The sequence below is a fragment of the Sinocyclocheilus rhinocerous genome, unplaced genomic scaffold (assembly GCF_001515625.1).
Source record: "Sinocyclocheilus rhinocerous isolate Xijiao unplaced genomic scaffold, SAMN03320098_v1.1 scaffold218, whole genome shotgun sequence".
Lineage (NCBI taxonomy): Eukaryota > Metazoa > Chordata > Actinopteri > Cypriniformes > Cyprinidae > Sinocyclocheilus > Sinocyclocheilus rhinocerous.
In genome coordinates, this window is record NW_015664181.1 from 1,060,799 (window position 1) to 1,084,230 (window position 23,432).

The 23,432-nt window shown below is 35.8% G+C and overlaps 2 protein-coding genes across 3 annotated transcripts in view; both read left to right on the plus strand.

Annotated features, from left to right (window-relative positions):
• LOC107729740 (ras-related protein Rab-22A-like) overlaps positions 1-9,254 on the plus strand; it is an 11,411-nt gene extending 2,157 nt beyond the window's left edge. The window contains exons 3-7 of the mRNA XM_016540411.1: positions 1,425-1,506; positions 4,702-4,773; positions 5,266-5,372; positions 6,807-6,916; positions 7,349-9,254. Of these exons, the coding sequence (XP_016395897.1) occupies positions 1,435-1,506; positions 4,702-4,773; positions 5,266-5,372; positions 6,807-6,916; positions 7,349-7,452 (465 nt within the window). The 5' untranslated portion in view covers positions 1,425-1,434 and the 3' untranslated portion in view covers positions 7,453-9,254. The remainder of the gene's footprint in view (positions 1-1,424; positions 1,507-4,701; positions 4,774-5,265; positions 5,373-6,806; positions 6,917-7,348) is intronic.
• A 3,835-nt stretch (positions 9,255-13,089) lies between these two features.
• LOC107729754 (vesicle-associated membrane protein-associated protein B-like) overlaps positions 13,090-23,432 on the plus strand; it is a 17,678-nt gene continuing 7,335 nt past the window's right edge. For both annotated transcript variants that reach the window (XM_016540431.1, XM_016540432.1), the window contains exons 1-2: positions 13,090-13,422; positions 20,665-20,817. In XM_016540431.1, the coding sequence (XP_016395917.1) occupies positions 13,365-13,422; positions 20,665-20,817 (211 nt within the window). In that variant the 5' untranslated portion in view covers positions 13,090-13,364. The remainder of the gene's footprint in view (positions 13,423-20,664; positions 20,818-23,432) is intronic.

A 23,432-nucleotide genomic window follows, 5' to 3' on the forward strand; every position in this document is an offset into this window, starting at 1 on the left:
AAATACTAGATTTTTTATCTAGTGACTTCTTTTTTTGAACATGATCTTGCTCATAACTGTGACAAAACAAATGCCAGCACAGTAAATATGCAGAGGCCTGTGGGCTACAGCAGATTATTTTCATTGGATTTTGTTAATCAGCGCTTCAAGCATCCTGACACTGTCATTAACGCTGTAAAGTCTCAGGATTGTTTATGACTGCTTCTCTTGGGAAAGCGCCACTATACGTGGCACCATGTCAAAAAAGCAAGAAGGTATTATTTTCCTAGATTGATGTCTGTATGCTCAAGAGAACATAAAAGAAAACATTCTAATAAACTTTGATTGCCTAACAGATTGTCCCAGCATGATGAACAATAAGGACAGATTGTGCAAAGGGAAGATGAGGACATCTATAAAGTATATTTATTCTCTCTCCCTCTTTCACTCTCTGTCAAAGACTATTAGAATTGAGTATTACTAAAGCAAGGCTAAGTATTACAGAAGGTAAAATGTGACCCTGGACCACAAAACCAGTCATAAGGGTCAATTTTTTAAATGAAGATTTATACATGATACGAAAGCTGAATAAATAAGCTTTCCGTTGATGTATGGTTTGTTAAGATAGGACAATATTTGTTTGAGATACAACTATTTGAAAATCTGGAATCTGACGGTGCAAAATAATCAAAATATTGAGAAAATCGCCTTTAAAGTTGTCCAAATGAAGTTCTTAGCAATGCATATTACTAATCAAAAATTAAGTTTTGATATATTTATGGTAGGAAATTTACAAAATATCTTCATGGAACATGATCTTTACTTAATATCCTAATGAGTTTTGGCATAAAAGAAAAATCGATAATTTTGACCCATACAATGTATTTTTGGCTATTGCTACAAATATACCCAGCGACTTAATACTGGTTTTGTGGTCCAGGGTCACATTTGTGCCCAACAAAAGATGATAATATTGTTATTTTTTTAATAAATTAAAAAAATAACTATTTACAATTAATTACAATTAGTTCATTAGGTTTTTAATTTGCAATAATAGTTGTAAATTATGCATTTACAATTCAACAACTATGACTCCATGAACACACTTTTTGGCATACGGTGGCATAGGTTGTTCAGTGCTTGCAAGACACAAAATTAATTCTAATAATAATTCACAACAACATCCAATACATAACATAAAACCTGGTTTTTAAGCTTGCAGGGGCAAAACAACACCGAACATAAGACGGTGACAAACAACAGGCAATCCTTATTATGGAACTCTTCATGTCTCGCGTTTGTTTTGTGTGCATTTGCGCCTGGCAAGACACTTGTAAACCCTGTAAAGTCCACATCATGACATCTACACATTCTCCTGGGGGGATGTAAAAAATTGTCTATTTGTATGCCTAATGTTATTATTGATCGTGCCAATTTTTTTTCAGAGCATCATTTATGACGAAGACTGTGCAGTACCAAAACGAGCTTCACAAATTCCTCATCTGGGACACAGCAGGACAAGAAAGGGTAAACAGTAACAATTAGTACACACACTGAGGTGACACACACAAGCTGACAGCCATTAAATACAATGTTTACTGTTTCACTTCTGTTTTTGCAGTGTCTTTGCATTTCAGACAGGGGGCAGTATTGCATGCACTTCTCTTGTATGCAGGCATGTATTTGAGAGAGAGAGGGGGGTTAATGATATTGGAAGGGGGCTGGTCTTCTTCATGTATCTCTAATACGCTCTATATCTTTACACTCTTCTCTCCCAAAACGCTCTACTACGTTAGGCAAGACAGCTGAAGTGTATGGGTGACATTGCATAGTTTGAAATGATTATCACCGCTCATGATTTGACGGCAGTCTTGAGGCTGTTTGGAATATGATCTCCTCTTATGTTTGTCTGTGATGTTATGTGATGCTAAATGTAGAATGCCAAGCGGCCCACACAAGCTGCTAGAAAGAATAGTACCATACCAAGTGTTAAGGAATTGCGCGTCTCTTTTTATGCAACTGCATCGAAGATCTAGGACTTTTTTTTACACGTAAAGCAGGAAAATAAAAAGGTTTTGGATTATGATGAATTTAAAACACAGAAAAAGCTTAGAAAATTAACTGGAAAATAAATGGTTTGCACTATTTTTAGGTCAAATGTAAGATAATTCGTGGAATTTGGGATTTGTTAAATCCTTTGTTCAAACGATAGACATGGCCTGATATTCACAATTTTCACTTAAATTGTTTTGATGGTAATATAATTTATATATATATAAAAATGGTATTAAATTAGAAAAATGCAAAATAGAAGTATTGGTCTTGAATGTTTGGATCCCACTCCATATGAAAGAATGAGCATATGGGAAAGTCTGACTTATCTAGCCTCTTTACCCTCATCTGGTCCTGTTTAGCGCTTTGATGTATTTCCACCGGTAAATATGGTGCAAGTTCATCATCATGGCCTTTGAGTTGTTAAAGAGGTCAGGTTTTCTTTGCTTTGCTTTGTTCGGGATGCTCCAGAGCCTGATAGGATGAAATGCTAGGCCATGTCAGAGATAGTGGTTTTTAGAAGAGCAATCAATGCCAGAATCTCTCTCTCTCTCTCCCTTCCTCCCTCTTAGTGTCTTTCTTCTTTCTTTTCGAACTTCAAGCTCTATTGTGATTTTGAGAAGAGAAGACAGTTTTGTCCACAGATTCCTATGCTCCAGTGGGAGCTGTGATCAGGCTTTTCACTGGCTGTCAAGAGCTTGATTAGATAATTATCCGACACTTGCTTTTTAGAACAGCATTATAGAAACATGGCTTGTTTTGTATTCTTTGGTTTTTGCTTTAGTGGTTTTGTGGGTGCATTAAATTGATCAAAAGTGACAGAAAAGACTTTACATAGTTACAAAAAATTTCAAGTAAATGCTGTTCATTTGAACTTTCTGTTCAACGAAGAATCCTGGGGGAAAATGCATTATGGTTTGCACAGAAATATTAAGAAGCACGACTGTTTTCAACATTGATAATAATAAGAAATCAACACATTTCCTGAGCAGCAAATCAGCATATTAGTCTGATTTCTGAAGGATCATGGGACACTGAAGACTGGAGTAATGATGCTGGAAATTCAGCTTTGATCACAGGATAAATGATGTTTCAAAATATATTGAAATAGACATTTATTTTCAATTGTAACAATATTTGATCAAATAAATGCAGCCTTGGTTGAGCATAGGAGTCTTCTTTTAAAAACATTTTTCAGAAACTTATTTCCATTAGATATAGGCAGAAATAAAAATTGCATATAGCTAGCAAAGCGGTTTCATGAGGTCTTTAAAACCGACAAATTGACTTAATGGCAAGAGTAATTTGAAGAGGTAGTGACTGGAGGAAGTTGGATGAGAGAAAACGCAGGAGTAGAGTTGGAGAGGGACCACACAGTCTGGAATCCTGGGATATGTCTGAGGAGACATCCTGCAATTTTAGTCAGAATCTAAACTGAAGCATTTCCTCTTCCTTGTGCAGTGAACTTTGCCAAAAACAGCTATAAATGTGAGAAACCGTGTCAGTCAAACTTGATTTATTCATTTTATTGGCGAAAAAGATGGATTAAGCAGAGCTCCGACCAATTTATATTGGATTTATACAGCGTTTTCATGAATTAAATAAACTTTGAATGGTGTCAAATGAATCTGTAGAATAGTTATTAATAAATGTTATCTCAAGTGATCTCACTTAGTACTGATGCATTGATCAGCAAAACCAGTTAAGAACTACAAGTTCCAATTGGTTTTAGATATTATTTGTAAATGTATGTATGTTCACGCATATTGCTTTATTCACTTTTATTGATGAAAACTAGCAGTTCATAAAACATTCCGTTAATGAGCACAAATATATTACTGTGCCCCAATTTGCAGCTCATAACTGTTAATTGTAAAGATCTCAGTAATTTGCCAAAACTGTAACTTTGGCTAAAAAAATTAATTTCTAAACTGTGTATTTGATTTGAAGACTATTTCTCAGGCTAGCTCACACCTAAATTTAAGAAAGTATGTAAAAAAAAAAAAAACTAAACTGCAGCCAAGGCTTCTTGCCATGTCTACTTTCCCTACCCTGTCTCTCTCTTAATCATTCACTTTCTAATGCACTTTTAGCTCTTTTTTTTTTTTTCAGAGGAATGGCATACTGGATCCAGCTTGTTTTTATTAATCAGAGCCTTTTTGGTCTATTTTTGATGACCGGGGTCGAACAATCCAACTACGCTATTTTATAATGATTAAACGCTAACTTCTTCTGACACGTCGCGCTCATCTTTCCCCTGATGGCTCCCACATGTGTTGATACGCCTTTCCATGCAGTTCCTCAACTCAAGCCCCCTTGGCATGGCCGTCTGAAACACAATTCTCCTTTAGGTGTTAACAGTGGCTCACGTCTAGAGTTTTTCACCGTGGTTTTCCCTAACCGCCGCCTAGAGTTCTGTTTGAATGGAACAAGTTGGAATAACATGCGTTTGTTTGTGTTTTAGTTGTCCATTTAATTCTGCATGAGACTCGAAGGAGACCTCCGTCAAAGCGAACAAATTCTTTCAAAGCTCTGATAATAAGCATACGCAGGTTGAGATCACCCGCTCGGCCCCTAAGAAGGGATGTTGGGATGTTATCAGTGATGATTAAGTCTTTTTTTTTTTTAAGTACAGGCCATAATTTTCTCTGTTATCTGTTTCGCTCTTAGTTTCGTGCCCTGGCTCCCATGTACTACAGAGGCTCTGCTGCGGCTATCATTGTGTATGACATCACTAAAGAGGTACTGAAATATTTCTTCATTATTACTACACAAATCTTTCTGCTGGTAAAGCCATTAAAGGGATAGTTCACCCAAAAATGAAAGTTCTGTCATCATCTACTCAACTTCATGTCGCCTGAACTACACAAGATCTTTTTTTTTCCATGGAACACTAAAGGAGTTATGGGCTGAGGTAAGACTTTCAGTGAGTAGTGGGTTAAATGTCAGTCTGTTCCTCACACAAGGCTATCATATGGCTTTTGAAGACATGATATGTCATGCACAAGTCATACAGACTAATTTTATGGTGCTTCACAGCCGCTAGTTTGCATTCACGTTCAATTAATGGAAAAGAGCAGCTTGGACAGTCTGCTAGGTAACTCCTTTTGTGTTCAACGGAAGAACTGTTACCACGCAGGTTTTGAGCAACATGAGGGTCAGTAGATAATGACCTTAAAGTCTTATGATGTGGCAGTGTTGCTTGTCTTAAAGATCTCCCCATCTTTCACTCAGGAATCATTCCAGACGTTGAAGAACTGGGTGAAGGAGCTTCGCCAGCACGGACCACCCAACATAGTGGTGGCTATCACTGGCAACAAATGTGATCTCTCCGATGCCAGGTGAATTCCACCGTTCCTTGCCACAAAAGACTCTGCATCCTGTCATCTCTATTCAGCTTGAAGGGATGCACCCGCGGTGGCTGTCAGCTCAATTTGACGTTTGGAAAAGACCCGCATATTTGCTGTCAACTTGTCTCGACTCATTGAAAACAAGCTCACACACGTACCATTACCATAAGCATAACTTGTGATGAAAAAGAAATCCACTCTTCAGCGGTCTGTAATTTATCTTTCCACTTTAAATTGCTTCACTCTTCCCACAGGTCCAGTGATATGTCTTGGTTCACCATTGCTTTCTTTGGCAGTGTTAGTCGGCTGTCAGTGCGGTTGTATTTTACTTTTCGAAACCATAAAGACCGAGACATCGAATCTGAGGAATAGCGATCGCACCGCAAGCCATTCAGGCAATAAATATCAGGGAAAATTCTTGCAATTGTTCTGTCTGGCACATGAAGCTTAGATATTTCGTTTTCTGGCACAACTGGTCCTGTTCTCAGTGATCCACTGCCATCATTTACTTCACTTTTAAACATTGATTTGATTGTTTCTTTACATTTTTTGATCCAAGTTTAAGAGGTAAAAAATCTGTCTTCATGAAAATACAGTTACTGATAACATTACCCCAGCTTAGAAATCTGAATACTATTTAAAATTATACTCTATTAAAAGCATAGCTAAAAAAGGCAACTTTATTTTAAGGTCCAATTCTCACTATTAACAAACCATTAACCAATATTTTATTGGATGTGTGATTTTGTTGGCACAAATCCCATAAACCTGCATTGAAGGACCCCACGTATATTTATGCCTAGTAGACAACCACTCCGAACACACTAGCGATCACAAACTGTAGCATTACCCTAGTTACCACAATCACCCTAGCAAGGTGGCAGGGACTTTTGCACAAACAACCAACAAAACTCAAGTTAATCGAAATGTTTAGAGAAAACATCACCAGCTGGGCAGTTGAACTAACAGAGAGCGAAGCGTGAAGCGTCAATGGAAAATTGATCCGTTGTCAGTGTGATTGGCCTGAAACGTGTACGGGTGCAATCTGATCAGCACCTGTGATCAGGTGACAGGTGCACAGAGAACCAGCACACAATAGTTTACCTCCTACACGCTGCCGTGTACTAGTTAAACACCACCGTCACAAAAAAATACATGAGTTTTACAAGGTTCTGCCCACTCAGATAATCTCCCACACATGTTCGGTGTCAGTTTAAATCTTTGTAGTTGAAAATCTCCAGAATAACACTGACATGCCAGTGTCGTTGAGAGTTTTAAACATGTTAGATTTGTTCATTTATGAAACTTATGACCAGTTAGTGTGGTATTAGTGTTGTAAAATAAGCTACTACTCTTTTTTTTTTTTTTTTTACTCCACTCTCTTATTTCACCTATTTTCCGCTGCTCTGTCCTTTTGTTTTCCAGAGAGGTGTCAGAGAAGGAAGCCAAGGACTACGCTGACTCCATTCATGCCATATTTGTAGAAACCAGTGCCAAAAATGCCATTAACATCAATGAGATCTTCATTCAGATAAGTGAGTAAAATCCTAACTAACTATTCATCTGTGTGGTATGTAATTGACAAGGCTGTAGAAATTTAGACCCCTGTGATTTTAGATGTTATTGTCTTCCCTTGATTGTGCTTCTTAATCAAGCTGGTTTAGTTTTAATAAATGCTGTTTATTGCAACACAATCTATTATTAAAATGATAATGAATGCATGATCTATAATTGATCCTGATGGTGGTGAGAATAGTGCTTCGGTGGATACTTGTTCTTGCCACTTGGAACCGGGGCAGTGGATGAGTTACAGTGGATACAGATCTTTTACCATGGAGCTTGGCAGTGGCCCCATTGAGGAGCATGCGGGTGCATGATACTGTGCTTGTGACTTTTGTGCAGGAACTGAAACAGCAAGTCGTTTTTTTGTATTTCTCATTTTAATTTTTATTTGGTTTCCTTTACAGGTCAAAGGATCCCAGTTATAGACACGGATGGCGGGTCTGCAGTCAAGGGCTTCAAACTTCGTCGCCAACCATCAGAGTCGACCAGGGAACGCACTTGCTGTTGACGCAGCCGTAAACAATTTGGCCAGATCCTCTCCAGCCTCTTGTTTTATTTTCGATTAGTAACCAAGGATAATAGCAGATGAAGAATGTGATGTCATAGGGGAAGTTACGTAACTTCCTTTTGGAGCCAAAAAAGAAGTTCAGTTAAGAATGGAATGAGATATATAGTCTGAATCCTGATGCACTTCCTTGAGAAAAGATGAAAATGCCCTCATATAATCGTTGTACCTTATCTTGCCTGTTCTTCAGCCCCCCGTTCAAATGTCTTTGGGGATCCATTTCTGTTCTAGATCACAAACACCTGCTTAACAGATCAGATACTGTCCTGTCTTGCTCTCTTTCTCTCTCGTTCATTCTTATCTCTGTGCAACAACCTCTGCAAAACTCTATGAAGTTTCCGAGTGAAGCTGTTGTCTGTCCGTCTGTACATTTTAAGATTTTCAGCACTCCTAATGCAAGCAACACAGCGTTCTTGTCCCACTATTTTTGCACATTTTTGATGTATATGATAAACAAAAATGTGAATGGGTGAATCTCAAGAAAGCTGTCATATTCAGGTCTCATGTCAGTCAAATCAAGTGGAAAAATAGGAAATTATATTTTGCATAAAGTGAAGGTAAAGTCCATTCTTAGGACTATTAAGATGTTTTTCATTGTGTAACAGTATAAAATTTATTTCAACTGTAAAACAGTAACTAATATAGCTGTATTACATTAATGATAAATACAGAAATACACTATGAAAGCGTGCTTAATTGTCCTAAAAGAAATGTAACAAAATGCTCTTAAAAATAGTCCTCATTATCTCTCCTTTTTTATTGTGATTATGAGGGTAAAATGACACGGACAGGTTTTCGTGGGGTTTACTCAAACACAAATTTACTATTATAAGTATCAATAAATGTTTGTATTTCTGTTACGCAGGACCAGACGTGAGGTTGTGAGCACTTCTGTCTTTCCTATATTTTGTATATGAAAAAAAAAACTAAAATCAGTGGTAGTACTAAAAATATAAATGAAGATAACTCTGGGATTTAGCAAGAGATGTCTGAGCCTTGGCCAGAAGCCCTATTTCGAGATGAGTTTATGAATTTATATATGAAGAATGTGCCAAATCTTTTTTGTGACATAGTAGGAGTTGGATCTTGTAGTAGCAGATCAATAGGTCAGTGATGCTGATGGCAGCATGCGTGAGTTCAGCAAAACCTTCTGCTTATTTAATCAGTTCGCAAGTCGAGATAACAGTAGTAACACATTCTTTGCTCCAATTAGCCACATTCTGGGTTGCCAGATTCTTAGCTACAGATCCAGCCTGTTCTTGGATTAACAAACAGTAAGAATGGACTCTTAGGTTTGCCGATAAATGTCCGTTGTTACCACTTGCAGTGCATTATCGTGGCATTAGAGAAGTTCAACCCTCATGCTTTGAGATAAAGTTGGCCAGTCTTCTAGAATGCGGACAAGAATAGCAGATTCAAAGTGTTAGATTTGATAACTTTTCCAACTGTTCACATGTTTTTCATATCAGAAATTTAATGGTAGTGGGAAGTAGCCATTGCTGGAATTCTGTACACGAAGTGGTGCGATTTAGGCTTTTGTCCAAGACTTTGTGAAGTGTGCATTATGTCCGAATACTTTCTAAAATTGCATTTTAACCATTTGTGTTAGTTGGCCGTTGTTTGCTTCAGATCCCTTGCTGTTCCATTTTATGAGATTTTTTTACTGGATTGAGTGATTTTGGGAGGGCTTGCCAAATGCCCTAATTGTCTCATAAACATTTTTCATCTTTCTCATTCTTTCACTGGCTGAATAACTTTTGGCCTGCACATCCAACATGCTTTTACTATCTGGACAGGGATAAAAAAGGAGCATATATGGAAACTAGTCTTGGTTTAGAAAGAACAAGACGTTTAGAAGAAGAAGAAAAAAACAGCTAAAGTAAGTAGTTACGCTATACCAAATATTCTGCTTTGATTTTTTTCCTGTCACTCAATTTTTGACTCAGTTTTCTTAAGAGCTCTACTGTCAAATTTGTTGAAGAACTTAATTTGGGAGAAAAAGTCTTAAGAATTGCACCTGAGAAACTTGCATTTAAAAGATTTGGATTAATGTACACAGTATTTATTCAAGACCATTAAGATAATGTGGTTGAGTGGCTCTTTTTCTATACATCATGTAGAATTTACATTTAGGTTTATTCAACCAAAATTGAACATTATCTTTTACAGTTTTGTCATGTATGTGAATATAGAATAAATACATTGCGATTTCTTAACTGCATATACCCACAATGGCAAAATGTGCTTAAAATGCGTTTGATCTACATGCACATCAGTATAACACATGACACCATCTCTGTTGTTTTTAGAAATTAGTATGTGGCTTCTGTAATTTGTCTTATGATGGTACTTTAAAAATGTGTCACATATATTATCGCATATGCTTTTGACACATAATATTGGCATATAGGAGTGTTTAGTGGATCAGAATGAATATTATGGGCATCGTCAAAGTCTAGCGTTTCTTTTGCCGTCATTTATCCTGTGATTTTATATGCAGTGATGCCAATGCACCGTAATGTTTTCAGGAATTCACAAGTGCAATAATAATACTTTTCCCCTCCAAAATGTGTGCTGTCAGTAATAATAGCTGAGAGATTTATAGACTTATTACAGTAATTGTAGTTAATCCATGAATTTTAACACAACAATATTTTCATTTAAAAGGGATTCCTTGGAACAATTCTTAGGGGATAAAATTGCACTTTTTCAGAATTGCTGCGTGTCTTTCTTGCCCTAGTTGAAACAACTTGGAAAAATTACAGTCCTAAGCTGTTTCTATTGATGTTTACACAGAGAACAACATTCAAATTGATTCTTCCAGTGTCTGTAATATACCTTACTGCAAAGTAAAAGTATCTTGCACTCAAACCAGAATCTTAAACTGTCATGTCAAACTAATTGGAGAAGGAAACAGTTCAACTAATGTCACGTGTTATTAAACTCACTGAAGGGCCTTTACAATGTATGGAAATGCATTACTAACTCTAAATGTTGTAGAATAGCTATTTTTTTGTCTTGTACAAAGCCTGTGACCCACAGCGAGACCAAACGTCTCATTTAGTCCAGTTGAAGTTCTTGACTTCTTAGCCAATTGAAAAGGACTTGCTGAATTGCTTGTCCTCTTGCTAGGGAGCACAGGCTTTGCATTAATGCCTTTGAGGGGCACTACATGCTACACTTGAGTCAGACAGTGTGATATGCTGTCTGGTGTGGTTTGCAGTGGTGTTTAGGTTGAAGAACAATGCCAACAGTCTTGGGCTGGCCCTAAGAAAGTTGTGAAATTCTGCTTACGTACTTAACATCCTTGTATATAGCACATAGATGAATTGTGTAAATTAATTGATGTGTAGTCTTTCAATGTCATACTTACCATTGTAATTCAGTATATACAAAAGTAATTTAACCCAATCATTAAGTGTTTTTGCCATTTAGCTTTTCTACAGTCCTAAGCTGTTTCTATTGATGTTTACACAGAGAACAACATTCAAATTGATTCTTCCAGTGTCTGTAATATACCTTACTGCAAAGTAAAAGTATCTTGCACTCAAACCAGAATCTTAAACTGTCATGTCAAACTAATTGGAGAAGGAAACAGTTCAACTAATGTCACGTGTTATTAAACTCACTGAAGGGCCTTTACAATGTATGGAAATGCATTACTAACTCTAAATGTTGTAGAATAGCTGTTTTTTTTTGTCTTGTACAAAGCCTGTGATCCACAGCGAGACCAAACGTCTAATTTAGTCCAGTTGAAGTTCTTGACTTCTTAGCCAATTGAAAAGGACTTGCTGAATTGCTTGTCCTCTTGCTAGGGAGCACAGGCTTTGCATTAATGCCTTTGAGGGGAACTACATGCTACACTTGAGTCAGACAGTGTGATATGCTGTCTGGTGTGGTTTGCAGTGGTGTTTAGGTTGAAGAACAATGCCAACAGTCTTGGGCTGGCCCTAAGAAAGTTGTGAAATTCTGCTTACGTACTTAACATCCTTGTATATAGCACATAGATGAATTGTGTAAATTAATTGATGTGTAGTCTTTCAATGTCATACTTACCATTGTAATTCAGTATATACAAAAGTAATTTAACCCAATCATTAGGTGTTCTTGCTATTTAGCTTTTCTCTTTTATTATTTTGTCATACAATGAAGGCTTGAAAATAACATTTTATTTGTGAATGTGCAAAAGGGAAATGTTGAGCTTTTTATTAGTAATAAAATTATACAAAATCTGTTTTCATTTTTTTAATGTTATGTAATCAACATACAGGTAGTTACTACTGATTATTCTAGTTTTAGTTAAAAATAAAAATGGTGCAAATGTCTGCCTGCAGTTTAGAGGGATTGAGAATCTGTTTGGAGCAGGTGATAGTTCCTCCTAAACTGATGGGCTATATATATAAATATGACACTTGTGGTATGTGTCTCCTTTGGCAGGGGTCCCTGCTGAACCTTTAATTGTGCTGAGGAAAGTAAAACGACCCTCTAAGAGCTTGTGTTCAACTGCCAAGCTGAGCATAAATTGACTCACCTAATTCAACTAGATGCAAGTAAAATGTGATCCAGAAACTTGGCTGAGGATTAAGTCATTCATGTTAATTCTTAGATTCCCATATATTCAGTTGGATTACTTCACTGCATTTGAGGAACAGACTTAGATTTTCTTCTCTAACATTATTATTTGTGTGCAACCGGTACATTATGATTAAGCATTTCTTGATTAAGCAAAATCTAAAAACACATTCTAAATCTATACATACAAGTCCAAATCCATGTCTCATGTATCAGAGCATATGCAGTTGGCATAAATATAGCCTTTTTTGGGGGGTAGTTCACTGATAAAATGAAGATTTCTTTTAAATATTTATTTTTATTTACCTTTAAACTTTTTTTGCTGTGCCAATCATTATTATTATAATGTGTTTTAATTAAATTAATATAATTATAACTGTAAATATGTGTGTGAATGTTATATTATTAATATAATTAAAATTCTATAATTAAATATTATATATTGTAAGTATATCATTTCAAAAGTATTTCACTATTTTCAGTTACCTTTTAAATTTTTTGCTGTGTCAAATACCTTTTTGAGGTACAAATATTTAATGTATCTTAAATATAAGGTCAATCGATTTGAAATAATTATGCAAAAATACATAAATAATATTTTATATTTTTACATATATTATGTTAGATTTTCTATTCATATATTTATTTTATTTTTAATGTCCCTTATATTTAAGACATTGGAAAAAATATATTTTCTAATGTCTTCGTTATATTATATTATGTATTATAGCAGTTTTATATTATACTATATTAGCCCTATATTATATTATATAATTTATTAAAACGATTTACCTGTTATTAACAGTATACCTTTTTGTTAATAGCCTATATAACCTAATATCATCTCATATATATATTAATATAATAAAAAAAAAAAAACATTTTAATTATAAAACTGCAAAATAGTATCATTTTCTTTAGTGGTCATTGCATGTACACATATGTGAAAATACCACTGTAAATTTACCATAACATGGTTGAAGATGAAGACAGATGACCCATAAAGACCACCCACACCCTCACATCAGTCGCCACTACTCAGTGCATACTGCAGGGGCAGTGACGTCACGGCCAGCCTCTCGCTCTCCCACAGTCCCTTCCTGCTGCATCACAACAGTCGCTAGTGGATCGGGTAACACTGAGCTATTTCCACTGCCTTGTGGAGTTTTTATTTCAATAAATGTAACAGAAGTCCTCATCGACAGCCTCAACCGTCAAGCCCGTCACCGTCAGTTCCAGCGGACGTCAGCGCAGCAGTCGACGCGTTTGAAGCGCAGTGGGAGATGGCCAGGCCAGAGCAGGTCCTACTTCTTGAACCGCAGCACGAACTGAGGTTCCGAGGTGAGCTGAGAGACTGACAAGGCCGTGAACTAGCGTCTATAACGCCCAGCACATAGAGGGAGGGTCGACCGACGTGTTTTTTAGGGGTTACGGGCAGAAAGAGGCGGTGAGGTGGCGTTTCTGACAGGCCTCAGTCCTTAATAATAATAATAATATGGCGCAGCGCCGTAATGGTGAATCGTTTTAGACACCAGGGTCTCATTTAAATGTCCTTAATGTGACAATGACGGGTTAATCAAGTGTTCACTATTTTTAGCAGAAGACTGACAAGCACGTTAGCTCGAGCTAGCCTGTTTTAGGCCTTGACATACAGGCTGTATTGGTGGGCTGGTTAATTCGGTTAGTATGAATCGGTGCAACCGGTGTTGCCATGTCCGCTTATTATTAGCGACGCTGCGTTGTATTTGTCGCTTATAGAGTTGCTTATAAAAACGGGCTGTTGTGGTTTATTATGAGGTTATTTCCAGAATACAACATATACTTTTGTATGTTAGTGTTTAGCCTGTACACAAAGTGTGTATGTCGTTATTTGATGTGATATTTCTCTGTCACTACGTGACTTGATTTCTGTTTGAATGACCGCTGTGAGTAAGCTGTCAAAGTCGAGCTTCATTTCTCCTCCTGTTCAGATGAACAGAAGGAGAAATAGTTCCTATCTTAAGCAAGAACAACTGGGCCGCGTATTTTGGCTTCTTTTGGTGAAGCAAGTTGATTATTTTTGGCTTATTTTATCAGAACTGGTAGCGTATTTTTTTCTAGCAAAATCTGGCAACACTGATACCTACCTTGAAGCTGCTTCCAGTCAGGAAGTCTCCGGCACCAGTGAGAAAGATTTCTTGTACTATTATTTTACTGCCATGGTTCATAGTTCCACCTGACATAGATATAATTATTATAATTATGTGGTAAAATGACTTATGTTGGGATTTTTGTGAAAACACAGTGTTTCATTGAAACTGGCATTTCATAGACGTCTGGAAGCTTTGGGACTTTTAGTTCATGTTCATGTGCCATTTAATATTTACCCAGTTTTAGCGTAAAAGGTATAGGTATCACCAATTGCTATCGACCGCAGACCAATGCTATATTGTATGTTTACGCCTAGTATTTATTAAAGTAGGCATGAAATGAAATCTTTTTCTAAATGCATATTATTGATTATATGATTACAATTCATATATGTATATATCATCATTTAGCTGTAAGCTCACATTCATCTGCCTCCATTTTTGAGTGCAATTCCCACATCTCAAAATCCAATCAACATTTAATGAATGAACCAAGTTCCCACCCTACTTTTTTTTCGATTAATCCATTACATCCATTTCAGATCTGTCACTAAATCTGTTTCATCACAACTTTAAAATCAAATAAGCATCACTGTGTATATATTTTTCATTTACACTCCAACAATCAATAATTGCTAGTATTAACAACTATTTATATATTATTAATAGTAACCAGTCCATTAGTCAGTACATTTTATGTATGCACCTCATGTGTAACAGTGGTTTCCGGAACGGAAATTAACTTGCTTAAACGGCTTCTTCCACAAATATCTGAGTGGGTATGTAATTAGTTAGTCTGTACAATTCGGCTGATATTTTGCGAACATTATAAGTAACACAACACATATCACATTGACAGGGTATTAATCAGCCAATATGATGCACAACTTAAAGGGATAGTTCACTCAAAAATGAAATTGTTATCATTTACTCACTCTCAAGTCATTCCAAAATGATTATGTTTTTTGTGAAATATAAGATATTTTGAAAAATGTTGCTGTGTTTCTTTTGTTCATACTGTGGAAATCAGTGGGCTCCGATATTGTTTTGTTCCCACCATTCTTCAAAATATCTTCTATTGTGTTCTACAGAAGAAAGACAGTTATACAGTTAGGCCTATATAATTTTTGGGTGAACTTTAGGGAGCTCAGTGCAGTGAGCTCAACTTTAAATTTACATTCATGCATTTGGCTGAAGCTTTTATACAAAGCGACTGGTATTGCATTCAAGAGATATATGTATATGTTATATACAGTATATATTAAAACCTTTTTTTCTCGGTTAGGCTAACCGAGACTTGTCACAGCACTTGCATATTATTGCTCTTTTGTTGATTGCTTCTATTGTCATCAATTGTAAGTCGCTTTGGATAAAAGCGTCTGCTAAATGACTAAATGTAAATGTAAATATGTCTTATTAGTTCATGCATTGCTGGGAATGGGTAAAAGTGGCTTTTCCTCCCTCTGAAACTTTATATGCTGAAAATAAGTACGTTATACACTAGTTGGTCTCATATTTCAAAATATGTCTCATTTTATTGTTTTGCTGTTGATTATAGTCTCATCTAGAATTTCTCATCCCTGGGCCATTTCTGTTATGCTTTATTCTGCTTTGAATTCTGTAAAAAATGAATATGCTTGACTATTGTGATTTAAGGTGTTGTGATCTAAGGACGTATTACTATAAAAGGTTGTCTTAACATGGATTGTCTAATGGAAACTAAAAATTAGCAGTTAATTTTGATATTTATTTTACTGCCTGAATTATGCTCTAAATTTGAAGTTTGGGCAAATCAACTTGTAATGTCAGTGAATTAGTTTTCCTTCTCCACAGAGTCTTCCTTTTTTAGTCATTTGTCAGGACACGGCTTGTAAATTTTGTCTTGGGTTAACTGGGACATTTTGTAAACCTAATGCTGTAAATGTTATTATTGTTCATGACGTCATAGTCTTTGGTTCATTGTTTAGGCTAAATGTTTAAAAAATGAGAGCAGTTCTCCTACTGCTTGTGAGGTGACATTAGACATGTTCTTGGCTGCAGGAGATGTATATCGATGCCAGATAACTCTCAATGCCATTTGCTCTCCCCAGTGTGTTTAGTTGGTAGTCAAAATACTTATCGCTAACTGTTTAATCTAGTGGTTCCTGTCTAAAGCTTGTCTTATGTTAGAGATCATTTATGAATAAACTGAAAAGAACAGCTCACACACAAAGTCCCTGACAAGCCATACATGGGCTCTGCTTATCAACAGCCAAACCTTTCATAAGCATTAATATTCAAGGCTAATGAGTGTGTAACCATTGCACCTTTTTATTGCTTAGTTTTCCTTTGGTGATCTTGCTTGTTGAGCAATAATGTTCATGTGTACGATTCCTCTGAAACGATTTTTTCAACTGATGTCACCTAAGCCACGAGGTTATTGGTTAATGCTAATATCTTTAAAAGTGAGTGCAATGCTGTTTCAAGTGTTGCTCATTTAGTGTGAATGCTTATTTATGTTGAATCATTCAAGTGTTTGCCAGGAATAGTATCATTCTCTTCCAGGTTTCATTTTGGTTTTTTATCATACACTAAAATTGAGGAAGAAGAGACTGAGTCGGTTCCACTGTGGAACATGGCCAGTTTTAAAATGCTTCTCTGAACTTGTCCTGATTAAAAGGGTAGTGCAGAGTTACAGGGAAATTGTTGCCTGATGTTATTGTCAAGCTCTTTTGCTCTGACAGGTTTTTAGGTCCGCTATATTTAATATTTTTTGTTGTTTGCGTTCTATTCAGACAATGAATGTGATACACTAGAATAATCAAAATATAAAAAGCCTTAGGAACAAGCAAGGTTATATGGGCTGTGCTGCAAAAATCATTTTCACAATTTTTGTCTTGATTTCCACTTCCAGTATCCATAAAAGATAAATGATCAATTTACTTGAAAAGCAAAATAACATTAGATATGAAGTCTTGTGTTCAGAGAAATCATATGTAATTTTGTTAGGTTTATGCCTAATCGAGAAAAAAATATATGATTTGGGTTAAGATCAATAAACTTATTCAAAAGAGAACAAGCTAATTTTTCAAACCACTTTGGAAAACATTTTTTTTTCTTTTCATTTTTTCTTAAATAAGCGTAAACTTCAGTTAATGTTTAAAATGTTATCTGAATAAAAACTGAATATGTTATTTTCCTGACATGTGCACTGACAAACATCTTAGGTCTCAGCATTTTTTCTCAGGGTCTTGCATCATGAACATCTTATTGCTGTGTGAAGTTGAAAAATGTAGTTTTTAGACATGCATCCTTCTGAATGCATTTTTTTTTTTAATGCTTTTTCAATGCATCTTATTTATCATGCATTTAATTCGGCATGATTTAATGGATGCATAAAATAATTTAATTTAATTTAATAATTGTAAGATGACCATTGATTCTAAATCAAAGCTAAAAGTATGTACTGCACAATTGAGAACAGTACTTTGACTTGTTTTTATCAAGAGTTTATTTAGCCAACTTTACATTAAGGCATTCTAACAAAGCTGTGGAGATCTCAAATCCACTGTGTAGTTGTTAGGTGTAGTTCAAAGCACAGTTGCAGGTTTATGTTTTATAAATGAGGTACAATGCATTTATTTCTCAGCACTGGACATGGCTTTTCCCCCTGAGGAGGCGGCTAGAATGGGTCTTTCACCATAAAGGAGCCACAGCAACTTTATCTCTAATTCAAATTAAAATTAGACCATGCCTCCTGTCTCAAACTCCTCCCCCAACAATACACTTCATTGAAAAGCTGAGACTCATCTGTGGAGTTCAGGAAGTAGCCCCAGCCAATAATTATATGGAAGTATAAAAGGCGGTTTGATCCCTCTGAGATTTTAAGGTGACCCAGTTGTAGTAGTAATGTGGCAAAGCTGTTAAAATACGGTGATGTCTGTTTGATTTAGCAGGGCTGCACCTTTTTGGCCTACTAATACCTTGACCTACGTGGCGAAATTACATAAGTGCTCATTGATTCAGACCTTGGATAACTGAATTATTATAATGATCATGAAACGGTCCTGTAATAAATATGTTTTAGGGCTATAAAGCAGGGTGTAAATGAGAGGCAGATGTTGAAATGCAGAGTTGGAAAGACGAGTCCCATCTGCACACGTGCGGATGCCAAGTATCTCTCTGTGCAGATGAACGCTGCATCACTGCAGACAGATGTGTTGGGTATTTCCGAGCGGTACGAAAGGCACGCTTTGAGACTTTTCCGCTGTTGTGCCTTGTTTGGCAGAAAAACTTCAACAGTAAATGATGTGTACAGTGATTTTTTTTTTTTTAAGGTTCTCAAGGGAACATGTTTTGTGTCTGCACTGAATATCCTAGAACTTTCTTGACGCTCAGCCTGACTCTGGAGGTCAAACTGAAGATCTTAAGAAAAAATATGTATGCATTAAATGAGACTACATGGCTATAAGTATTATTTATGTATGCAATTATATTTATTATTATAGCATACTCAGTATTACTTAATATCAGCATTTTTTAAACATTTATATGATTTTTAATATATTATTAATGAATATTGCATTATTTTTCAATATCTGTTATTTGTGTAGAAATGTTTGCAAAACTGTAAATTTACTGTAAGTCATACTTGTTTTTTTACTTGTCTTATAATTTTCAATTAATTGATAACCTATTTCTGAAAACAAAATTACTCAAAATGCCAATCCCTACTATGTAGGGCTGTTTTATTCATAATTTGACTCTTTTGTTCCTTTTAGGCTGTTGGTATTGATTGGTGACGTTATGATTTACCTAATGAAATTAATACAGAGAAAGATGCCTTTCTGCACGACTCATGCTTTGCAATTACTTATTCCCTAATTGTATCAGTTTCTCCATATAGGTCTGTATGAATGGAAATGACATAGAGTGTAAGGCTTTTGGCCAGGAGGATAGTCCATTGTTAGGCCTTGTGCAATGTTTGTCTCTCTATAAAGGTTTTAAAGGCCTAAGGCACTTAGTTCATCTTCATCTTTTCCTTGTAACACACAACATAAAGGCTCAAACAACATAAGGCCCAGTATGGGTTTCAAGTGTCACAGCCTCTCAATAATTTAACTGGTTTAATAGAATTAACCCAGATGAGGTGTTGCATACTTGATGTGTGGCGCTGCTGCATCACAAAGGGCGAGGGATGTCTGAGACAGATGTATGAAGTCGACGTGAAATTAAACATGACCCATTTAATTTCTAAACACATATTTTTGGCAATGTTGGCACAATCTCATTCTCTACCTTTGTAATCGATCATCAAAATGTAATAACTACTTGCACAAAAGTCCGGTTTCTCATGGAAAATCCTGTTTCACATGGAAATATGTCACATTATGGAAATAAATTTAAATAGTTTCAACCCTCTACATTGCGAGTAAATCACTTGCATATGCGACTAATCTTCACTCTGGGCGACTAAATGATGTCTAATATTAGCCAATGGCTAATAAATTCTCAGATTTTACTCGCCAGTGTTTGAGTTGGACGCTAAGTATAAGTTTAGCACAGATATATTTTCACTCGCCGAACACACTGACTGAGCGCTTCAGAGTTTCACTCCCCGTCAAGCGATCTGTGATATGTTTCAGTTCATCTGAATGGATGTGCAACGCACCTGTATTTGACGTACCGTGAACTCTAGTGTAAAGGCGCACACCTCGTCTCACACACACGCAGAGAGAGAGAGAGCGCGAGAGAGTCTACATGCAGAATTGACACGCTACATGTAAACGTTATTCTTTGTTGTATTTTCAAAATAACACCGTTCCTTTGGAATTCTTCAGCTTTTAAGAACTGCCGGGTTCTCCGGTAGTGGGCGGAACTAATGCACAAATGACAATCTCATTGGCTGACGCTCACCTATTATCATCCCTGTTTTGATTTCAGCAAATCACACACATGCATATATGGTATATCAGTCTGGCGAGTAAACCAAAAAATTAACTAGCCAATGGCGATTCAATTGCCAAGGTATACGTAGAGGGTTGAGTTTGATTTATGTGATGTGGACTGATTAGCATCAGCCTTTGGCAGAACAAATTGTGTTTGTTCCATTTTCCTGAAAATCACCCTTATTCTTTGCCGCAGTGTAAAGCGAGTGCCGGGGTTGAGAACAATACTGTGGTCTTTTGGCCTTTGATGTATCGCTAATTTTGTAATATGCCACTAATTTGATTTGTCTCGAATCATTATGTCTAGGTGGGGTGAAATCGGTTATAAGGTTGTAAATCGATGTGGTCACTTAGAGCAGTCTGGCTGCAGATATTGCTCTTGATCAGTTTGAGATGTTTTTGCAGTAAGCCACCACCCAGCGCACCCTAGAAACTGAATAGCAATGTGCTAACAGCCACACTGTATGCCCTAGAATCATTTCAATGCATTTTGAATGTACAGTAATGTCCTCTTTTTCTCCCCATAGGTCCATTTACAGATGTGGTGACCACCACCCTAAAGCTTGCTAACCCCACAGACAGAAATGTGTGCTTTAAAGTAAAGACGACTGCACCGCGTCGATACTGTGTGCGGCCAAACAGCGGAGTGATTGATCCCGGAACCTCGATCAACGTCTCTGGTAAATGCACCTTGTTTGTCTTTTTGATGTTATTCACAATAAATGAAGCCTTTAAAGCTATGCCTCTATCAATGCAAATACCAATACCAAAGCCCACATGTTGTAAAGTTCAAAGCATTTGTTGATGTATAGTTGAGGACAGTTTGAGATTTGAAATGTGAGCTCTCCATGAGCCTTTAATGGTTTGTCAAATTAGCATTTTGATACCATTGGTCTCTTTTGATTCATAGAGAACTTCCAAATGCTTACAAAATCACAAGAATGTTGTTAGCTTTAAAGCTTTCTTAGTTCTTCTAAGTTCTTTTCAATGTACAACAACAGCAATAATAATAATAATTTGAATATTAATATAAATAAGAATAAATATTAATTTAACATATAACAAATTATAATTTTATAAGAATAGTGTAGTAGTAGTAATAATTTTATGTATGCAATATTTATATTAATAGTATTGTTTTGCTTGCTTCATAATTATCAATAATAATAATAGACGTTATTATTTTTACTTATATTATTTATATATATTTATATAATTCTAAAGATTTATTATTCATATATTAATTATTGTTTTGCCTGCTTCATGATTAATAACAATTATAATAGCTGTTATATTAATTATATTACTATTATTTTTTATATAGTCATATAATTCAAATTATTTATTATTTTTAAAGGGGTCATATGATGTTGCTAAAAAGAACATTATTTTGTGTATTTGGTGTAATGAAATGTGGTTTAAGGTTCAAAAAACACATTATTATCCACATACTGTACATTATTGTTTCTCCTCTATGCCCCGCCTTTCTGAAACGCGTCGATTTTTACAAAACTCATCGGTCTGAAAAGCCATGCTTGAGAACGGCACGGCCGGCGGGCTTGCGGCAACCACATGTGATGTGTCTGTATGTGTGAAGCTTCAGGGAATCATCAGAAACACACACCTTTTGACACAAACACAAACTGAAAAAAATACTAGGAATAAGCTAATTCAAATCAAATCCCAAATTCAGGCTAATATGAAGCAGTGTTGTTATTTGGAAATAAAGCTAAAAGCCCAGAATTGTTTGGGGTAATTAAAATACAATTAAATATAAAAATACTAGATGAAAAAGTTGAATGAAAATGAGAAATGCCTCCTTGACAACTAAACTGAAATAAGTTTAAGATGAAGTACTAAAATTGCTCAAACAAATAAAAATATAGCTATATAGACATATATAAAAATTAATAAAAATGACCCAAGCACAAAACAAAATTGCTAAAACATTAAGAAATTAAAATGAAAACTTAAAATATGAAAATAATTATAATTCCAAATATTAATACATACTATAAAATTATAGAAATAATGATAAAATACCACTGATTTGAAGGCACATTTGCAAATAGCGATTAGCAATAAAATTCATAATTCTTTTGCGATTTTCAGTTTTGGTGACATGAGCAACAGTGACTGTTGATGATATGATATTTTTATGTCCATCAATGTGGCAAAGTTGAAAATGGTTTTACTTTATGCAGATTAGCTAATTGGAGTGAAGACATTGGAGTACACATACTGTATCTCCTGTGAGATACTGTGGTTGGCAAAATGAAGGAGATGTTTATGTTCCAGCACCTTTATATCTATTACCCAACTGCTCTTTGTGCATGACGGAAGCCTTTACATAACCAAGAGATATTTTTGTAACAACAGTTGTTGGTGTCTGAGAGTTTTACTAATAACTCAACTCGTTTGAAATCTCAGAGCCTCTTGGAATCTCATGGACGTTCTTAAATTGCTCTCATTATTCCGTGTTGATTCCATTGTTTTGGGATTTCTCTCCATGGTGAGATGCCTGGTCCTTGTCAATATATACAATAGCTCTGACTCACACAGTTTTCCTTGACTGGTGTTTGAATCAATGACAGGCTAACTCGTCCCTGGCGTGTTTATCGCAGGAGATGCACAACGGATTTCGCTTAATGTGCTTTTGACTTTTATCCAGACCTGTGAGATGAGCCTCACGTCTCCACCCGTTCTCAGACATCACTGTCAGTCTGGGTTCTGAAGTTATTGGTCCACAGTTCAAAAGCAACAACTTCAAGCTCTGAATCCCACACAAATCTGTTATGATTGAAGAAACTCTACCTCTGTCGAGTCCTTTATACAGAATATGTCCACTTCAGCATTGTCTGAGGACTACACACTTGCGTATGTGTCTATTTAATTTATTGTTATTATAATATTAATAAATTAAATTATTACATTATATATATATATATATATATGTATGTGTGTGTGTGTGTGTGTAAAATTATATATGCAATTTTTTTCTAACAAGGTGGAGACGCCTGTAAATTTCAAGGTAAATATGGTTTATTATGGCTAATCTTGTCATGATAATATCCAATTACATGTTGAGTATAGCTACTTGTTAAAGGGCTCATATGATGCGATTTCAAGTTTTCCTTTCTCTTTGGAGTGTTACAAGCTGTTCGTGAATGGATAAGATCCCTAAAGTTGCAAAAACTAAAGTCTCAAACCCAAAGAGATATTCTTTAAAAGTTAAGACTCGTCCACGCCCTCCTAAAACGCCTCGTTTAAACACGCCCCCACATATCTACGTCAC